At 56.8% G+C, this 17,178-nt stretch overlaps 2 protein-coding genes across 2 annotated transcripts; both read right to left on the bottom strand.

Moving 5' to 3' along the window:
* Positions 1–6: 6 nt before the first annotated feature.
* Positions 7–1,724, bottom strand: SOX15 (SRY-box transcription factor 15). Its single transcript, XM_059378969.1, has 2 exons — positions 905–1,724; positions 7–374 (listed from the first exon to the last, which is right to left on the bottom strand). The coding sequence occupies exons 1-2, from the start codon at positions 1,435–1,437 to the stop codon at positions 206–208; spliced, it is 702 nt and encodes a 233-aa protein (XP_059234952.1). The 5' UTR covers positions 1,438–1,724; the 3' UTR covers positions 7–205.
* A 1,220-nt stretch (positions 1,725–2,944) lies between these two features.
* On the bottom strand, positions 2,945–16,709 carry FXR2 (FMR1 autosomal homolog 2). Its single transcript, XM_059378524.1, has 17 exons — positions 16,592–16,709; positions 10,909–10,961; positions 10,457–10,550; positions 9,587–9,658; positions 9,338–9,486; positions 8,994–9,087; positions 8,428–8,544; positions 6,738–6,908; positions 6,477–6,555; positions 5,828–5,937; positions 5,543–5,629; positions 5,013–5,235; positions 4,656–4,853; positions 4,363–4,563; positions 4,173–4,268; positions 3,928–4,028; positions 2,945–3,639 (listed from the first exon to the last, which is right to left on the bottom strand). Exons 1-17 carry the CDS (start codon positions 16,670–16,672, stop codon positions 3,544–3,546), a joined length of 2,022 nt encoding a protein of 673 aa, XP_059234507.1. The 5' UTR covers positions 16,673–16,709; the 3' UTR covers positions 2,945–3,543.
* Between the last annotated feature and the right edge of the window lie 469 nt (positions 16,710–17,178).

Genomic DNA, 17,178 nt, shown 5'->3' with positions numbered 1-17,178 from the left:
GGGGGGGAGGTGGCAGCGCAGATGGGGACCACAGCACAGGCCTCCTCTGAACTGGGGTCCAACTGGGGTGAACTGGGGTGAACTGGGGTCCAACAGAGTTCTAAAGGAGGGTTTGCAGCTTGGGGTGGGGGTGGGAGGTTCTGGGTGAAGACAGAGGAGGAGGGGGAGGAAGGGGCCCTTCCTGGGAGGTCCCTGTCCACCAGGGTTAGAGGTGGGTCAGGGGCAGGGGGGACCCCGACAGGGGAGGGTTGTACGGAGTGGGAGAGCCTGGGGGGAGGTAGGGGTTATAGTGGGGGAGCAGCTCTCCCTGGAGCCGGGGGTTACTCTGAGGGAGAGAGCACGGTGAGGTCGTCTCTGGTTTACAGTGGGAAGAGCTGCGGAGAGAGAGACACTGGGGTTAGAGCCTGTTCCAAGCTGGGAGGGGCCGGCAGGGCCCCCCACTCAGAGGTTGGGGGGCTGGACCAGCTCTAACCAACAGGTATAAGGCCCCGGCTGTCCGGGCCCCACTGGATGGGGCCGTCTGGAGCAGACCCTGGGACAGCTTGAGAACAGTGGCGCGGCCCTGTCGGGGCACGCTCTGGAGGGCCAGCTTGCGTGCTGCGCCTGTTTTCCTCTTTTGGGGCGGGAGGCCAAGAAGGGGCAGAGCTGGGCCTGGCCTCTCCTTGCCCCGCGGGCAGGGAGAGGAAGCCGGGTCACAGGAGGGGCAGAAGCAGGGAGGAAACGGGAAATTCAGGTAACTAGAAACAGGATCACATCCTGGGGGCCTGCACTGCGGGGCCGGGATGGAAACCCAGGGCCACCAGAGCGCTCCCAGGCCAGAGCGGCACTGGGGCATCCTCCCAGCTGGCTTCCCCCGCCCCCTGAATGGCCCCTGCCCTTCCTCAGCCCGCTCCCACGCGCTCACCCGTATCCGCCGGGCAGGTAGGCTGTGGAGTAGTTGGGCGGCTGGTACCCAAAGCCTCTGCTCCCCTGGGTGGTCGCGAACCCGGGGCCCCAGACCGGCCCGCCAGCAGCCACGCTGCCGCTCCCCGCGCCGAAGTGGGGCGCCCCGGCGCCGGAGCTCTTGGCCTTGCGCCGAGGCCGGTACTTGTAGTCGGGGTAGTCGCGCAGGTGCCGGGCGCGCAGCCGCTTGGCCTCTTCCACGAAGGGCCGCTTCTCGTCCTCGCCCAGCAGCTTCCACTGCGCGCCCAGGCGCTTGGAGATCTCCGAGTTGTGCATCTTCGGGTTCTGCTGCGCCATCTGGCGGCGCTGCGCGGAGCTCCACACCATGAACGCGTTCATGGGCCGCTTCACCTTCTCCAGGGGGAGCCCCCCGGAGACTCCTGGGCTCCCGGCGCCCTCCCGCTCCTGGCAGCCCGAGGGCGAGTTGGCAGGAGCCGCGGGGGCAGGAGGCTGCAGGCTCCAGACCTGGTCGTGGGGAGGGCCGGGAAGCGCCATGGGGGCGTGGGGCGGGGTGAGGAGGGAAAACTCGAGAGGGCGTCCCGCGCGCCCTCCCTTCCGAAGCGCAACGTCGGTACCCAAACCCGGGGTCCTTAAAATGCAAGTGTCTTCCTAGTCTCGAGTCGTTCCAGAGGAACTCGTCTCCCTAAAAAGTAGCGTCGTCCCCAAGTTCAGAGTCCTGAGAATGGAGCCCCTGCTCCCAACCAATGAGGCGCACCTGGGAAAGCCGGCGCTCGACCCGCCGCCGGGCACCCCGCAAGGAGCAGGCTGCGCGCTCCGCTCCCGACGCCGCGAGGCGTCCGCCCCAGCCCGCCTGCCGCCGCGGCGCGCCCGGCCTCCGAGCGTCCCGAGCAGTCCCGGGCCCGGACGCCACCGCCACTCTCACCTGCCCTCTACGTCTGTGGCTGGCGGGTGGGCCAGACCCGGGAACGGCTTTTAACCAGACTCCTCCCCACTCCCTCCCCGCAGACCGCGCCTCCTTAAGGGAGCCAACGTCCCCCTCCCTCGGGCAAACCCAGGTGTCCTGTTCTTCCCAGCCCCCAACACTCCCCTCGGGGCACCACGCCCCCTCCCCACCCAAGACCCAGATGTCAAGCCATCCAGCCCCAGGAGCGCTGCACGCCTTCCCCTCCCTGCTGCAGCTCCGGCAATTTAAAGTCAATTTCTCCGCACAATGGGATGGGGCACAGGGGAATCAAAAGCCCTCAGGGTCCCAATTGAGCGAGGAGGAAGTTGGGAACACCCCACCCCCTACCCCAAACCCTTTTCTTGTGCCTATTGCTCCTCAAAGCCCTGACCTGCCCCTGGGCCAACACTGTCTTGGAGGTAGGCCGGTTCGGTTTCCTGAGTCATCCCAGCAGGTGCTCAGGTGGTGACTCAACCCGGGGTCCAGGTGAGCAGACTTAAGCCATCCCTACCTAAAGCCCAAGCCTCGGTTTCTCCCCTCGGGGTGCCCTCTGCAAACGTGAGTCTGAGGACAGGGAGCCCCAGGCCCCCGGACAACCCCCCCCACCACCCCCCCCCGGAGCAAGGGGTCATTGGTGTGGATCCCTGAGAATGAGCCTAGACCCAAAGCCTGGACCCAGAGCGGAGGGCCGGCCCCTGAGCCTCAGAGGGTCTCGAGGGAGCCAGGCTCCCCACTCTGCCCCAGGCCTCGGTAATCGGATTAGGCAGCCTGGCCTTGGCTCTCAGCCCTTCTGGGAACAGGCTCCAGCTCCTGCTTGAGCACCCCGAAGCAGCCCTACCTAGCCTGCCGTGACTCAGGGGAGAGGAGCGGCCAGCTCCCTCTACCAGCACACCCGGGGGAGGGGAGAAGCACCACAACAGGCCACAAGCCATTGGGCTCCAGACTAGAAAGGGACCTGGGCCTGGGAGACAGGAATGCCAGGAATTCCCAGAAGAAAAAGCAAAGCAGGTGGGGATAGAGGAAAGGAGGCCCGGGCAGGTCCATTGGAGAGAAACTAACAGACCCAGCTGGGGACAGGAAGGTACAAGGAACCACAGAGCCATTTGATTTTTTTATTCTCTTTTTAAATACTGTACAGTGAAAAATAAATACGCCTTCTCATCCACCAGACAAGGTTGGTCCCCCCTCCCCTGGGGGACCTTGTCACCCCCCTTCATACACACCCCTGGTTCTACTCCAAAACCTTCCCCATGCCTCCCACCCACTCATACCCTTACTATCCCCGTCTTCCACAGTGATGAGGCCCCAGAGATGGGGGGTACAGGATGGGAGGAGGGATAGCAGGGGAGCCTCCCTGAACTGTCGAATCTGGGTGGGTCGAGGAGCACCCCGCACCAGCAGGCGGAGGATGGGGGTGTTCAGAGAGATCGGGGCGTTAGAGGATAAAGGCACATCCAGTCTGATGGGGAAGGAGAGAGGCTCCCCTCACCCTGGGGGTAGGGCGGACAAGAGGGAGGGGGTATGACCCTGTTACACACCCCTCCACTAGCTCCTGGAGGTTGAGGGGGACCCAAGCTGCTGTGCCACCCCCCTCCCCCCTAGATAGAGCAGCTCCAGCGCAGGTCGGTCGGGCCTGTGAGGGCCACGGTGTGGGGCAGCAAGCGAGACGGAGAAGGGAGGGATGCGGGCCAGAGGTTTTATGAAACCCCGTTCACCAAACTACCCAACTCCAGGGGCGCAGAGAGCTCCCCATTCTCTGAGGGGCCCTTAGGAAGCTTGCTGACAGAGTCGCCCTGAGGGGAAGTGGGAAAGAAAAAAGGAGAGGAAGCGGGAAGCCAGTCAGTAGAAATCCAGGCGGTGCCCCCCCATCCTAGTGCTCCTGGCGCCCCGGGGGCTGGTTCCGGAACTCTAGCGACTCTCAGAGGAACTCAGGAAGTCAGAGCCAAACCTCCCTCTGTCCTACCACATCTTCCCTATTCCACACGCAGCCTAAACGCCATCAGACATGGGCTCCTTCACGAGTCCCCTGCGCGCCTGCCCCAGGAGGAAAGCGCGCGAGTACGGGCACCCTGCCTGCCTACCTTCTGTCCCGAAATAGAGTCCTCTGAGGGCTTAGTGCGTTCCAGGGGGGGCCGCTGGCGGCTCTGAGACTCTGCTCGGGAGATGTAGTCAGCCACGGTCACTGTGGAAGGCAAAGGACCCAGGGTTTCAGAAGGAAGCGGGTTTCCAGCTCTTAGACGCCCGCTAAGCCCTAAGCCCTGGCAGAAAGCACCCTGTTCCCTCTGCCCTGGGTAAGGAAGGACACAGGCACCCGGCATTCGCTGACCTGGCTGACGGTCCCCACTGATGGAACCATCGGTCCGGTTCCCACGGTTACGGCGGCGGCGGCTCCGGTTCCGACGCTGGGGTCTCGAGTCATCTTCTGTGGGGCAGAGAAAGCCCAAGAGGTGCATCTCATCTCCCATACGTCAATTCCTGCCGGGCTCGACCTCTCCAGATCCAGGCACAGCCCTTACCCAGGCCATTTTCCGTCATGCTGGGCCCGTCGGATTCCAGACCTCCATCCATGACAGTCCGGTCCTCATCGGTACGGCGGCGGCGGGAGCGGCGGCGCCTGGCACTGGCTGGGGGGGGTTCCCCAGGCTCTGAGTCAACTGGGGGCTCTGGTTCAGAGGTGTCCAATAGGCTGTAGGGATTACTGTCGGGATCTTTCAGCACTGGTCGGAGGAAGATGAGACGGTGGTTATGGGGCGTCCGCCGTTCCTCCTCCTGACCCACACCCGCACCCCCAGCTGTCCCACGCTGGCACCTGAACTGATAGACGAAGTGTTGTATCTTGTGGCAGGCCGGGGGGCAGCTGGGGGTCCCCTACCCCGGCCCCCGATCGGCCGCCTCCGGCTTTCTTCTCCCCGGGTTGGGGGGTCCCGGTCACCTGGCCCAGCTCGGCTGGGCTCCTCCCTCTTCTCCGATTCAGTCTCAGAAGCTGTGGATGGGTCCGAGCTGGGGCCTGAAGGACACAGTGGGCTTCAGTCGGGGACCCTCGCCCCTGCCCAGGATCCATCCCGCAGCCACTCCCACCTTCAACGTGTCTTGTCACCCTGTCCTCAAGATTCCACGAGACCTGTAACGCCCCCCCATCCCCCCTGCAAGGCCCGCAGCCTCTTACCATAGGCAGGACCACCTGTCCTCCGGCCCCGGCCTCGGCCCCCGTAGCTGCCCCCATAGGTCCGGGTAGCGTGGAGGGAGGAGGAAGAGCTCTCGTCGGTGGTGTACCCGGCCTTGTCACTGCCGCCGCCACCCCGCCCGCTCCCGGGAGGGCGGAAGCCCAGTCCTATCTGCCTGAGCTGCTCATCGATCTGGAGCCTCTCCAGGCGAAGCTGCTCCACCTCCTGGGCGGGCAAGGACGGAGAGAGGGACCAGAGGAGTGACTAGACCCGCGGACAGCCTCCCTCACGCCTGATTCTTCACCCTGACCGCCCCCAGCGACCTAAACTCTAAGGAACGTGACAAAGACGTGGGCTGAACAAGGAACATTACGGGACCCAACCCCACAGCCCCAAATCCCTGCTCCGAGGTTTCCGCTGTCCTCAGAGGCAAGCGGGGCACCACCGTCCTAACCCTGCCCACCAGCAGCCTCGGCCTCCTCGCTGCACCCAGACCCTCCCGCCCCCCCACGGCCCCTGGCCACCTGGGTACCTGCAGGTAGGAGAGATGGTACTCTAGCAGGGCCTGGGCGTTGCTGATGCTCTCCCGGGTGCCCACGAATATGAAGGGAACCATCCCCTGCAGAGGAGAGAGGGTGCAGGGTCAGCAGGACAGTCCCGCCCAGTACCAACCCTACACCGTCTGCTACAGAAACTCCCCCAGGGGCATCATTTTGGGCTCTGTGCCTCCCATCCCCCACACCCCGGGAGCCCGAAGAGAACCAGAGGACGCTGCCATCTACTTCAGGAAGCAGTCCTCAGAGGCGGTGCCTCGTACCTCCTCCCTGGGATTCTTCTTGTCATTGTCACCTTCTACTCGAACCCTCACCACACCAGATTTATCCACAATCTCCTGGATCACTTTCCCGTTCTTTCCAATCACTTTGCCTGAGTGGGTAAAGGAGGAATTAGGTTTTTGGTCTTTTTTTTTTTTAAGAAAAAAAGAGTAAAAACAGGGGCTCCTGGGTGGCTCAGTGGGTTAAAGCCTCTGCCTTCAGCTCAGGTCATGATCCCAGGGTTCTGGATCGAGCCCTGCATGGGGCTCTCTGCTCAGCAGGGAGCCTGCTTCCTCCTCTCTCTGCCTGCTTATGACCTCTGTCTGTCAAACAAATAAATAAAATCTTAAAAAAAAAAAAAAAAGAAAGAAACTAAACAACAACCAAAAAAAAAAAAGTAAAAATAGAAAAGATAAACAGTCTTTCAGCTCCTACACCCGGATTCTGTTTAATTGTTCTCCTTCTAGGCTTCTGCTGAGTTCTCAGGACAAAATACTACAATCCCCAGAAATCTATTCTTCCATTTTTGTCACTCTTCTGACACACTGTTTGCTCCATCCTCGTGAGACTGGAAGGCTCCCGGGGGGGGCGCCGAGCCCACCACACTGGTCCTGCAGTGCTCTCTCCTGGGTGTACACACCCACGACTCACCAACAAGGTTCCTGGGCACTTGCACAGAGTCCTCTGAAAACTCCAGGTAGCTCCGGGCCTGTCGGCACGCCTCGGGAGTCTACGAGGGGAGGAGACAGGGGCTGTTACTCAGCCCCTGACCTTCCTGCCGCTCTCTGCCTTTGGGAAAGTCTGCTGCCACCAAAGTCGGGGAGGTCCCCGGGACATGGACATTGTCTCCACTGAGCGCTTGCCCCTCTGTAACACCCCAAAGGCCCACAACCACGGCTATCTTTTGCTGACCTCCCCATAGATGCGGAAAGTGCAGGTCTCTTCGCCCAGCTCGATGGCGGTCACCCCAGGTACTTTTCGGGCCTGCTGGATGTTGGCACCGTGAGTCCCGATGGCCAGTCCCATTAGGTCCTCTCGCACGGTGAACTCCTCTTGGAAGGCGGCCGCCAACTGCTTACTTGTCTGAAAGGAAAAGGCACGGCAGGGTTCCCAGTGGCGGATTCCCAGACACCTGGCCCGGGCACCCGACCCTCTACAGGACCTCAAGGAGAGAAAAATGTGTGGAACTGAGCCAGAACCATCCCGGATCCACTGACCACCAGGACCAGTGTGGAGGACTCCGGAACCGTTCATTCCACCCCTACCTGCCCAACACCCATGGCTTGGCGGGGAGAAGAGGTACGTAAGGGCGGAGTTTGGGCCGGAACCACCGATGTTCTGGATGTGGCTCTAACCCAACCTGGTTATGGGATCCAGAACACAGCACACTCTCAGGGTTTCTATTCTGTCCTCTGCTACACGGTTACGCCTAACTGACCGCACACCCCAGACTCTCAGAAGATTAAATAAGGTTGTAATCAATTAGAATTAAGTAAGATGTGAAATGCCCTTTCACAAAGTAAATGCAAGAGTAAAGAACCAGGATTACTTGAACCAAACTCGTATTAACTCCCAAAAGAGTAAGCAGGAAGCAAGGGGCTGAAAAAAGCATGAAAGGAGCCACGCAATGGCACGCCGCTGCTTTATTTCCACAGCGAGGCGCTGTGGAATACAACCAGGTCCCAGGCGATCTGAAGTCTATTTTGATCACCAGGGAACCAAAGCAGACATACTGTGTACCATCTTGGGGTAAGGGTGAATTTTTAACTGCCAGTGTCCTGAGAAGTAGTGTCCCGGAGAAGGAAAGATTGCCATGGTCCACCATCTCCACAGGCTCAGAGAAAAGCGCCCCCCCCCGCAGATCAGGTCTCTGAATGAACAGATATGGATGACGCACACGCACCCTACTAGCATGGGACAGTACGGCACCTAGGGAAAGGGGATCTGACCTTCCTAAGGTATCAGAACTCAGAAAGGCCTTGGAGAAATGTTCTGGTCTAACTACCTCATTGTCACAGAGATAAAGCTGAGTGGAATCAAATGATCTGCCAAAGCAAGACTTGGGATTTCATGTCCAGTGGTCTTTCCAGCATATAAACAGTTATTAAATATACGCCGCCAAAGCGGTTTGATTCAGAGGTGACCTGGGGAGGGGTAATCTGGGGGAGATGACCTGGGGGGGTGGTGATCTGGGGAGATGACACGGAGGAGATGACCTGGGGGGGGGGGGGATGACTGAGGGAGGTAACCTGCGGGGGTTTACCTGGGGGAGGCCACCACCGGTCAGGACCACCCCCTCATCTTCTACTTCTAGAGAGCGGACCTGGTGGACCTGTTTTAGCCACCACGCTTTCAAGTAGACTTTCCCTTGATCAAAGGGCGCCGTGGTTAAGAACAGAGTCTGAAAACAACCGTACTACTACTAGAACCCGACGGAGCCTGGCATCTGGAGGAGTCTGGGATCAAACAGCAGACCCAGCTTTAATGGCCCAGAAAGACCTCCGTCTTTTTGTTCTGGGGACACAAGAGCCGGGGTGGCAGAGTGGGACGGGCAGGGGTGACAACAGCACCGTTCAGCAGCAGCAGTGGGGCCCAGGCTCACCTCCAGATGCTTGGTGGCTTCTTCGTTGCGCGACATGAGCAGCAGCTTGGTGCGCAGGCTCCGGAAATGCATGTCCCCCAGCAGGGACGCCCGCTTCACAGGCGCTTCTGTGGTCGACTGGGGAGAAACCAATGGAAAAGTCATTCAAACTGACTTGGAACACACACCGGGGAAGGGTGGGAGCTGGGAATCAGGACACCTGAGTCTCTGGGAGAGGACAGGGGTTAAGAAACAAAATGAAAAAAGAGGAAAATCGTCTTCAGTCTCACAAGGGCCCACTATCTGGGCACTTAAGGGAAGGGATTTTAGAGGGGAGAACTGTACAATATATCTCCTGAGAGTCCAAATACACACGCAAGGTCCGGCCCAGACTGTGCTACTGTGGCCAGACTAAGAAACGAACAAAAGCCAGTCAGGGGGCGACCCGGGCCCGCAGGGTCAGAAGCCGTAAGAAGCCTTCTTTCACAATCAAAAGCACATCTGAGCTCCTTCCGTTCTACAAAGGAGTTCAAAGGGGAGAAGGAAAAAAGCACTGAAGGGGTTTACGTGCAAGTCAGGCAACTCACCAGGATGAAGAGCTCACTATTCGTGATGTTGAGAAAGATGCAGTTGGCTCCCAACGCTTTCTTGAACTCTTTGTGGACGTTTTCGTTGGAGCAGCTGCAGATAAAGAAGGGTGCTCAGCGGCACAGTGCGGAGTGCGGGGAGAGGTTCACAGGAGAGACAGGGACAAGGAAACGAGAGAACAAGACCGCAGTGAGAGAACAGGGATGAAGAAAGCTGGGAGCCAGCAGGGCTTCGGAGGCCCAAGGGAACAGGAGGGAAGACGGACACTAGGAGTGGGGCCCGGGAGAAGGAAGGGCAGATGGGCGGACAGCCAAGGGGCCCCGCCCCGACATCCCTAACTCACGCCTCTCTGAGATCCTCGGGCACAGCCATGGTGACCTTGAAGAAGCTGCCTTTGGTTGCGAGAGGATTGGGATTCACTGGCCGAAGCCGTTCCAGGGTGACAATCTCATTGTAAGTGGCATCGCAGGCAGCGTATTCGATGACATAGAACTGGCAGAAAGAAAGAATGGAAGAAAGAAACAAGTGTGGATGACCTGAGCGTCGGCCTCCGGCCTTCCGGTGACGACAACACGCGCGTCCCATCACTCACATCGCCCTTCATCATTCGCACCCGGGCCAGCCACCAGCCGCACGGTTCTTGCTCGTTGGCTCGAGAGTACACCTGACAGCAGAAAGAGAAGAGACATTGGGTGCCATATCAGAACATCGGAACAAGACAGGCGTTCGGACACTTGGGAGACCCATTACACAGAAACAACGGGAAACTTGAGAAAAGAGCTGACTGAAAGGCAGAGGGTGGTCACCGGAGACTGAGGGAAAGTGACTGCCCTGAAATGGGGAAGCTCCCAACAGCTCGACCACGACAGTGACCAACGGGGAAGCGGGGTACTTCTCCTGCAAGCCTACCAGGCCAGGCGCAGCAGCTTAGCGCGGGAAGGAAGGAGAATAAACCAACCAGCAGGGAGCCTAGGACACTAGTATCAGGGCGAGGGAGATGCAGAATCCTGGGAAAAGTGACATTTCTAAAGGGCAAAGCACAGGGAGCTCTGGGTGGCTCTGTTGGTTGAGCAACTGCCTTTGGCTCAGGTCATGACCCTGGAGTCCCCGAAGCGACAGCATCGGGCTCTCTGCTCAGTGAGAGTTGGCTTCTCCTTCTGAGCCCCCCCCATTCTCTCTCTCAAATAAATAAAACCTTTTTTTTTTTAAAGATTTTATTTATTTATTTAACAGACAGAGATCACAAGTAGGCAGAGAGGCAGGCAGAGAGGAGGAAGCAGGCTCCCCGCTGAGCAGAGAGCCCGACAAGGGGCTCGATCCCAGGACCCTGGGATCATGACCCGAGCTGAAGGCAGAGGCTTAACCCACTGAGCCACACAGGCGCCCCATCAAATAAATAAAACCTTTAAAAAATAAGTAAAAATGAAAAAACAAAATAAAGGGTGGAACCCGCGGCCCTTACCTCCACTTCATCCCCTTCTGTGATCTCTTTATTATAGTCGGCTGGAGGTGGTAGCCGGACATCCCCGAATGGAATCTGTCTCTCACTCTGCCAGCTGCAGGGGAAACAGTGACACGAAAGCTACTCAGGCTACTGTGGTTGTCCATGTCTTCAGGAAGGGTTACTGCCTCTGCTAGGCAATTCCCACCCGCCCTGGTTTTTAGAGGTCACATTCCAGGCCCTGCCCCAGAGTGGTGTCTTTTCTTTCCCTAGAATCTAACTAAATAGTAGTCAAACGTCCCCCACCCTCACCAAATTTTGGCCCACTCCTCTCCTGGGATCCACGTGAGTTGGCCACCCAAAGCCCTGGCTCTCCCCCACCTATTACATGCCTCATAGGACTCAGCCGCCCCCTCTTCTCCACTCTCCTTCTAGGAACTAGTATGCTGGATTCTCTATTCCCAAGGTCTTACTTGTTTTCAAAGTAGATGGTGACAGAGTCTTCATGGATGTCCTTCACAAAGCCCTAGGACAGATTGTAGAACAAAGTGAAAAACAAAGACAGACAGACAGACAATGACAATTTAACACCACCAAGGGCACAGAGACAGAGACTATTACCTTGAGTTTTAGACAGGGACACAAGCAATCTGAAGACAACGCCAGAAAAACCCATACTGGCTAAAGAGTAAGAAGGGACACAGAGGCAGAGACAAAGGAAACGATACTGACATGACATGAGAAGTGGCAAAATCCAGAGGAAGATGACACAAATTCAACAGAAGGGGGAAACACCACGTGCCCGAGAAGAGCCTGGAAACGGACGGGTCTACTATGGCTCCCACAGGGGCCTCCCTATCTTTCTGCCTGCTGGTGTGCTGAACAACTTGCCAGAGTTCAATTAAAATGCCAGCCACACTCAGCAAGGCTAAGAATATCCCATGAGAGTGCGAGGCTGTCCTGGGACACCTAGAGGACAGCAGGATCCGCGGAGAGAGGCCAGGGTCTAGCTCCCCAGTGGCAGCAAGAGGCCTCAGCAAACCTGGGCCTTCGTGGGTCCTACAGGAGTACTCAGAGCACTGATGACATTCAAAGCGATAACCATGATTTACAGAAGGGAAAGTCAGGACTTTGTAGATGTGAGAGTTCTTAATGCTAGACTAGGACCCTCTACTATGAATCTGAAAAAGATAAAAGAACCGCCAATTCAGAGGACATGAGAAAGGAACAAGGATGCCTGCATAGCCAGTCAGGCTCTTACTATGTCCTCATTGAAGAAGCCAAAGTTATGGGCACAGCTGTGCTCCTAATTTTTCTACCTTCTCTAATCCTCACACACTCAAATTTAGGGATTGCTAATTCTGAAAGTCCAAGTTATCAATTTGTTCTTTTACAACTGAGCTTTTGGCATCCTAGCTAAGAAATCTTTGCCTAATCCAACCCCACAAAGCTCTCTCCTATTTCTTCCTCTACAAGTTTCATAGTTTTTATTTTACATTTAGGTCTACGATCCGCTTTGATTTAAATTTTGTACGTGGTGCAAGAAACGATCAGAGCTCATTTTTTTACCCGCGGATAGCCAGCCTGAGCACCATTTCTTCAAAAGACTACCCTGTCTCTACCGAATTGCCTTTTCACTTCTGTCAAAACCCGGGAAGCACAAATTATTGTATTACTGACAGAAAGCAGATCGGCGGCTGACAGGACTTCTGGGAGTGACGGAACTATCTTGACTGTGATGATGGTATGACACAGCTACAGAGATATGTAGACAGGGATCTGTGTCAAAAACGTAACAAATCATACTCTGAACACTCTTCTTCATTGTTTCTATCTAAATAAAGCTGTTAACAAAAAACGAGGGGTTAGGGCGCCTGGGTGACTCCATGGGCTGAAAGTCCAACTCTTGATTTTGGCTTCGGTCAGGGTTGTGTGGAGCCGAGTGCTGGGCTCCAGGCTCCGAGGGGAGTCTGCTCGGGAGGGACTCTCTCTCTCAGCCCTATCAAATAAATCTTTAAAATGAAAAAAATTGGTGGGGCGCCTGGGTGGATCAGTGGGCTAAAGCATCTGCCTTCAGCAAGGTCATGATCCCAGGGTCCTGGGATCGAGCCCCACATCGGGTTCTCTGCTCAGCGGGAAACCTGCTTCCCCCTCTCTCTCTGCCTGCCTCTCTGCCTACTTGTGATCTGTCAAATAAATAAATAAAATCTTAAAAAATAAAATAAAATGAAAAAAAATTGGTGTTTCAAAAGGCTAACATACAAGAACTCTTCCTGAGCTCAGCTGCTAGGCACAACAGCTGAGCTTGGGAGAAGAAACACAGAAAACGCAGGCCTGCATCATTCCCACCCTAACCAACTGGTCAAAGGTGGGTTTACTACACTGCTGTTTCCTTGCAGTGGGAAAATCTAAACCCAAATTTTACTCTTGATACCAATGGGCGATCCTTCTTTCGGGATCAGATCTCGTTCTGGTCCCTTGCTATGCAGACCTTTACTGTGGCCCAAGGTGCATGGCCTCCTCCTCAGCCAATGCTTCCCCTTCCTCTGCCACTCCCCAGGTTTTCTCCGCTCTCGGTTCCCTGCACTCCAGCCCGTGCCTACTACTCCGCACACAAGTCTCCCAAAGCACTTTTATCCCTCACTAGTTGCCCGAGTCCTTCTTCTCTTTTAGGTTCTTCTCTTAGCTCCTTCTTCGGCGTCTTCCTTTCTTCCTGTAACCTTGAACACGGCATCCATTTCCTCATTACTCCCTTTTTGAGGGTCTGTCTGGACTTCCAGAAACATCTCAACCAGCCTCTTCCGCTGACTCTATCCAATTCTTTCCCCCAAATGTCAATCTCCAAAGTAGAAAAACAGTCTGAGTTAGCTATTCTCAAAACGTTTCAGGGATGAGATAAAAGGAGTGGAAGAGATAGAAGAAAATCTTGTCTGTTCCTTGGCGAAAGAGATTCCCGTTCCTGGACCCGCCCCTCACAGAGGATGTGCCCCAGGCTCTGATCCAGCTCTCCCCCAACATGCCAGGGTTGGCCCTCGGGCGGAGCGAGCACTAACACCCCGAGCACTAACACCCCGTTTTTGTTTTTGTTTTCAGCTCCCGTGATCCATCCCCAAGGCAGAAATGCAGAGTTCGGAATAGAGTCTTCCCTCCCATTACTCAGCAGTTCAACCAAACGCCACACACTTTTCGACTTCTCAGGTCTTTTCCCTTCACACGTTCTCCAGAACACGCTTTCTCCTCTACGTCGTATTCCCATCTAGTCTCCGCTCCTTAACCTCACCCACATCACCCGTGTTTTCCCTCCAAAGACACCAGGGGTAGAATGTGAGTCCACACTCAACAAGGGGACAGGCAGGTAAGGCCAGGGGCAGGTGAGCCAGTCTCTAGAAAGCCACCGAGATCCAGAGAACGACTCAATTCGGTGGCTGCGGCATATCCTGGCTTTGGCTTATAGGGCCTAGGACCAGAAAGAGAGAGTGGCCTGAGATTTCCAGATACCCACATAAGAAATTCGTCCCCACCTCTGCCCTATCTTCTAGTCTTGGGCTCTCAAAAGGAGGGAGTTCCAGAAGAAAAGCTGGATGGATCTGGGTAAAAACCAGAGATCGAAAATGAGGATGTTAATCTCCTTAAGACAGGAACGGGAATGTGGTATCAGTCAAGGTCTACGAAGCCGGATGACTGCGCCCTGAAAGGTGACCAGACACTTGGGAGAGTATAACTTGGAGAGTAACACAGTATACCGGCAGAAAAGGAAATGCTGGTGGGACAGCCACCGGATAATGGAGATGCCAGACCTGCCGTGCGCAGGGCTGTCATGGAAGAGGAGGCACAACAGGACCCAATTCTGAGAGAAGGGGCCTTCCAAAATGTATAGTTCTAGAAGCAACGTAAATACTTCTCGACCCACACCAAAGTTTGCTGAGTCATGAATATTAAATCAGTAGCAAGGTCAGAATGGCTACCTATCTATATGGCACTGAGAGTTAAAGAAAGATTAGTCGGAATTTAGGGATTTATTGTTGTTTTTAACTGAGCCATGAGGCAGAAGTGCTAACGTGGCCACAACACAGAATCCGCATCACCTGGCTTTCCGCTCGACTCCGAACACTGCTTTCTGATTCAAAGCATCCTGTCCCTAAATCACCCAAGTTTATCCCTGCCAGAGCCCACAGGGGAAAAGGGAAAGATTCAGAGAGATTTTCTGTCAGACATGCACACATGGAAAGGGAAACATCTCCCTTCCCATCCACCCCAGGTAATCTGAAGTGGATACCAATCTTTCCCAGCTCTGCTAGTGCCTACACTTCCTAGAACAAAAGCCAATCTCGTATCTCCATCTCCAACTCAATTTAAGAACCCAGAATTGAGGGGTGGGGCACACCCAGATGAAGGCGCAGATACTGGGGGAAATAGGTCTCAAATCCTACGTGGAAGGGCATTTCAACAAAGGCAACGCCAAGTCTGAAGGAAAAGGATACAAGAGACAAACGTGTTCTATCCGAATCAGAAAGGAATTAAGAGACTTTTGCCAAAGAAAACAGAAACGCTAAGGAGGCAGCTAGAAGAAAAAGTCTTCTGAGTTAGAAAAGTATGTAGAAAAGAGTGGCCAGGAGCTTCCTCCAGACAGGGAGCAAGGCGGTTCCTGGAGGGTACACAAGTTTTAGGTAAAAACCCGGAAGACTTAGGTTGACAGGATAAGTCAAGATAGATAACGGTTGCCACAGGCGCTGTAGGGAAAGAAATCTGGTGAGCGAAGCCGGGCCTAACTGGAGGCATTTAGGGTGGGTGAAAAATCACTACCCTCCTCTGACCCGCAGAAGCCTTCCACTGCAAGAAGAGGAGACCCTTCCAGCAACAGGACTTCATGGGGAAAGAGCTGGAGAAAGTCGCCTCCAAGGGCATGAAGGTGGAGAGTCTAACAGGAGAAAAGGCCCGAAACGAAGTGGAAGAAAGGGGGCTCTTCTCCCTTGGGATAACGAGATACCCCTGCTCCGGCTCCTCAGGGTAAAATGAGAAGACAGGAATCAGAGAAGTCTCTGCCACGATGCCAGGCCTAAAGTCCAAAGAGGTTCAAAAATAATGACAGTTACACAAAGAAGAATCCCTGAGGCAAGAGGGGGATCACCCTGTCTGGCTTCACCCAAATGGGAGACAACGTCCTGGAAAAGGACTTAGGAATACAGGAGGCAGGAGTAGCAGGACTTCTAAGGGACCAAATCCTGGGCAAGGGAAGAGCGAAGGCAGCGATCAGGGACCCTCTGAAGACAGATCCCCTCCTCCGGAGAAAGGTTATCACTCCCGAACGAAGCGAGTTGGCCAGAACTGGAGAAGCGGAAATCCTTCACAGGACCGCCGCCTGTGATCCCCCCGATCGGAGATTACAAATGTGGGGCTTACCCTGCTCCAGGGAAGAAGTTACAGGGAGGATCTAAAGACAGCTGAGGTCGCCCCGGGAGAACCGCAGGCCAGCTGGCCGCGGGATAAAGGGGTGAGGTGAGAGACTTGGGAAAAGATGCCACCTTATGGCTAGGAGGCAACTTGACGGCTTACAACCCAGAGTTGCTGAGGTCAAAGATAGCAAATGTCATAAATGGATTTTGACCGTTTCTCCTTGGGTTAAGAGTAGAGATGTAGCATGGAAGTGGGGTGAGTCTTCCAGAGCTGAGAGGCAGAGGCAGAGCGAGATGAAAGGATCTAATATGGGACGGCCTTCCCAAGGGGGCAATAGGGAAGAATAAAGAGAATTCTCCATGTGCTTGGACCGCGCGGGGGGGGGGGGGGGGGATTAAGGTCTAAGGTCTGTCTTCCACCGGGGAAACAAGAAAAGTCCACGAGAAGCTGGGAAAGTGGGGCCTCCCAAGTGGGGGGGTCGGCGGGGGGGGGATGCGGACGCTGATCCGAGCACAATAATGCCCCGACGTTCGTTCTCTACGAGACGGGGTGCAGAGCAGGTGTAACCGGCAGAGGGGCCGGAAATACGAGGAGGGGGGTTCACTTGCAGAGGTCTCCCCAGGAGGACTGCGGGCGGGAGCGGGGTCTGGGGCTCGGGGCGCCAGGACTAGGCTCCAGAAGCGCGATCCCGCCCCACGGCCCCCCTCCCCGGCTGGAGCCAGGGGCCGCACACGGGTGTCCCCGGCCGGCGTGCCGCCTCACCTTGTAGAAGGCCCCGTTGGAGCCGCGCACCTCGACGGGCAGTCCCGGCTCCACGTCCCCCCCGGAGGCCAGGCCGCCCATGGCGGCGGCGCCGCCGCCGCCGCCGCCTCCGACTGCCCCGGCGGCGGCTGCAGCGGCGGTCTGAGTCCGGGCCGGGCCAGGCCCCCGGCGTCTCCCCGGGGGAGGAGCCGGAGGGGGAGCCGCGGGGGGCGGGAGCCGGGCCGGCCCCACGGCGGCCCTGCCACAGCCAACGAGCAGGGGGCCGGGGCCGGGCCGCTCCCCGTCCGCCGCCGCCGCCTTGGTCTCCGCCACCGTGAGGGAAACGGCCGCCGCCGCCGCTGCCTTCGTCACCTCAGCTTCCGCCTGCCGCCGCCCCCGCTGCTGCCTCAGTCCCGGGACCCGCTGCTGCCGCTGCCGCTCCACGGCCTCCACCTCCCCCTGCCGCCGCCGCCTACTGCGCAGGCGCACCGGGCACCCGCCCGCCGTGCGCGGGGCCCCGAGGGCCACGGCGCAGGCGTCAAGGCTGGCGACCCAGCTCGCGCTCGCCAGCGCATCAGGGCTTCCACACTCCCTTTCGCTCTCGCGCG

The sequence above is a fragment of the Mustela nigripes genome, chromosome 16 (assembly GCF_022355385.1).
Source record: "Mustela nigripes isolate SB6536 chromosome 16, MUSNIG.SB6536, whole genome shotgun sequence".
NCBI lineage: Eukaryota > Metazoa > Chordata > Mammalia > Carnivora > Mustelidae > Mustela > Mustela nigripes.
The sequence above is the reverse complement of the archived record's forward strand: the minus strand, read 5'-3'. Positions and strand labels throughout refer to the sequence as shown.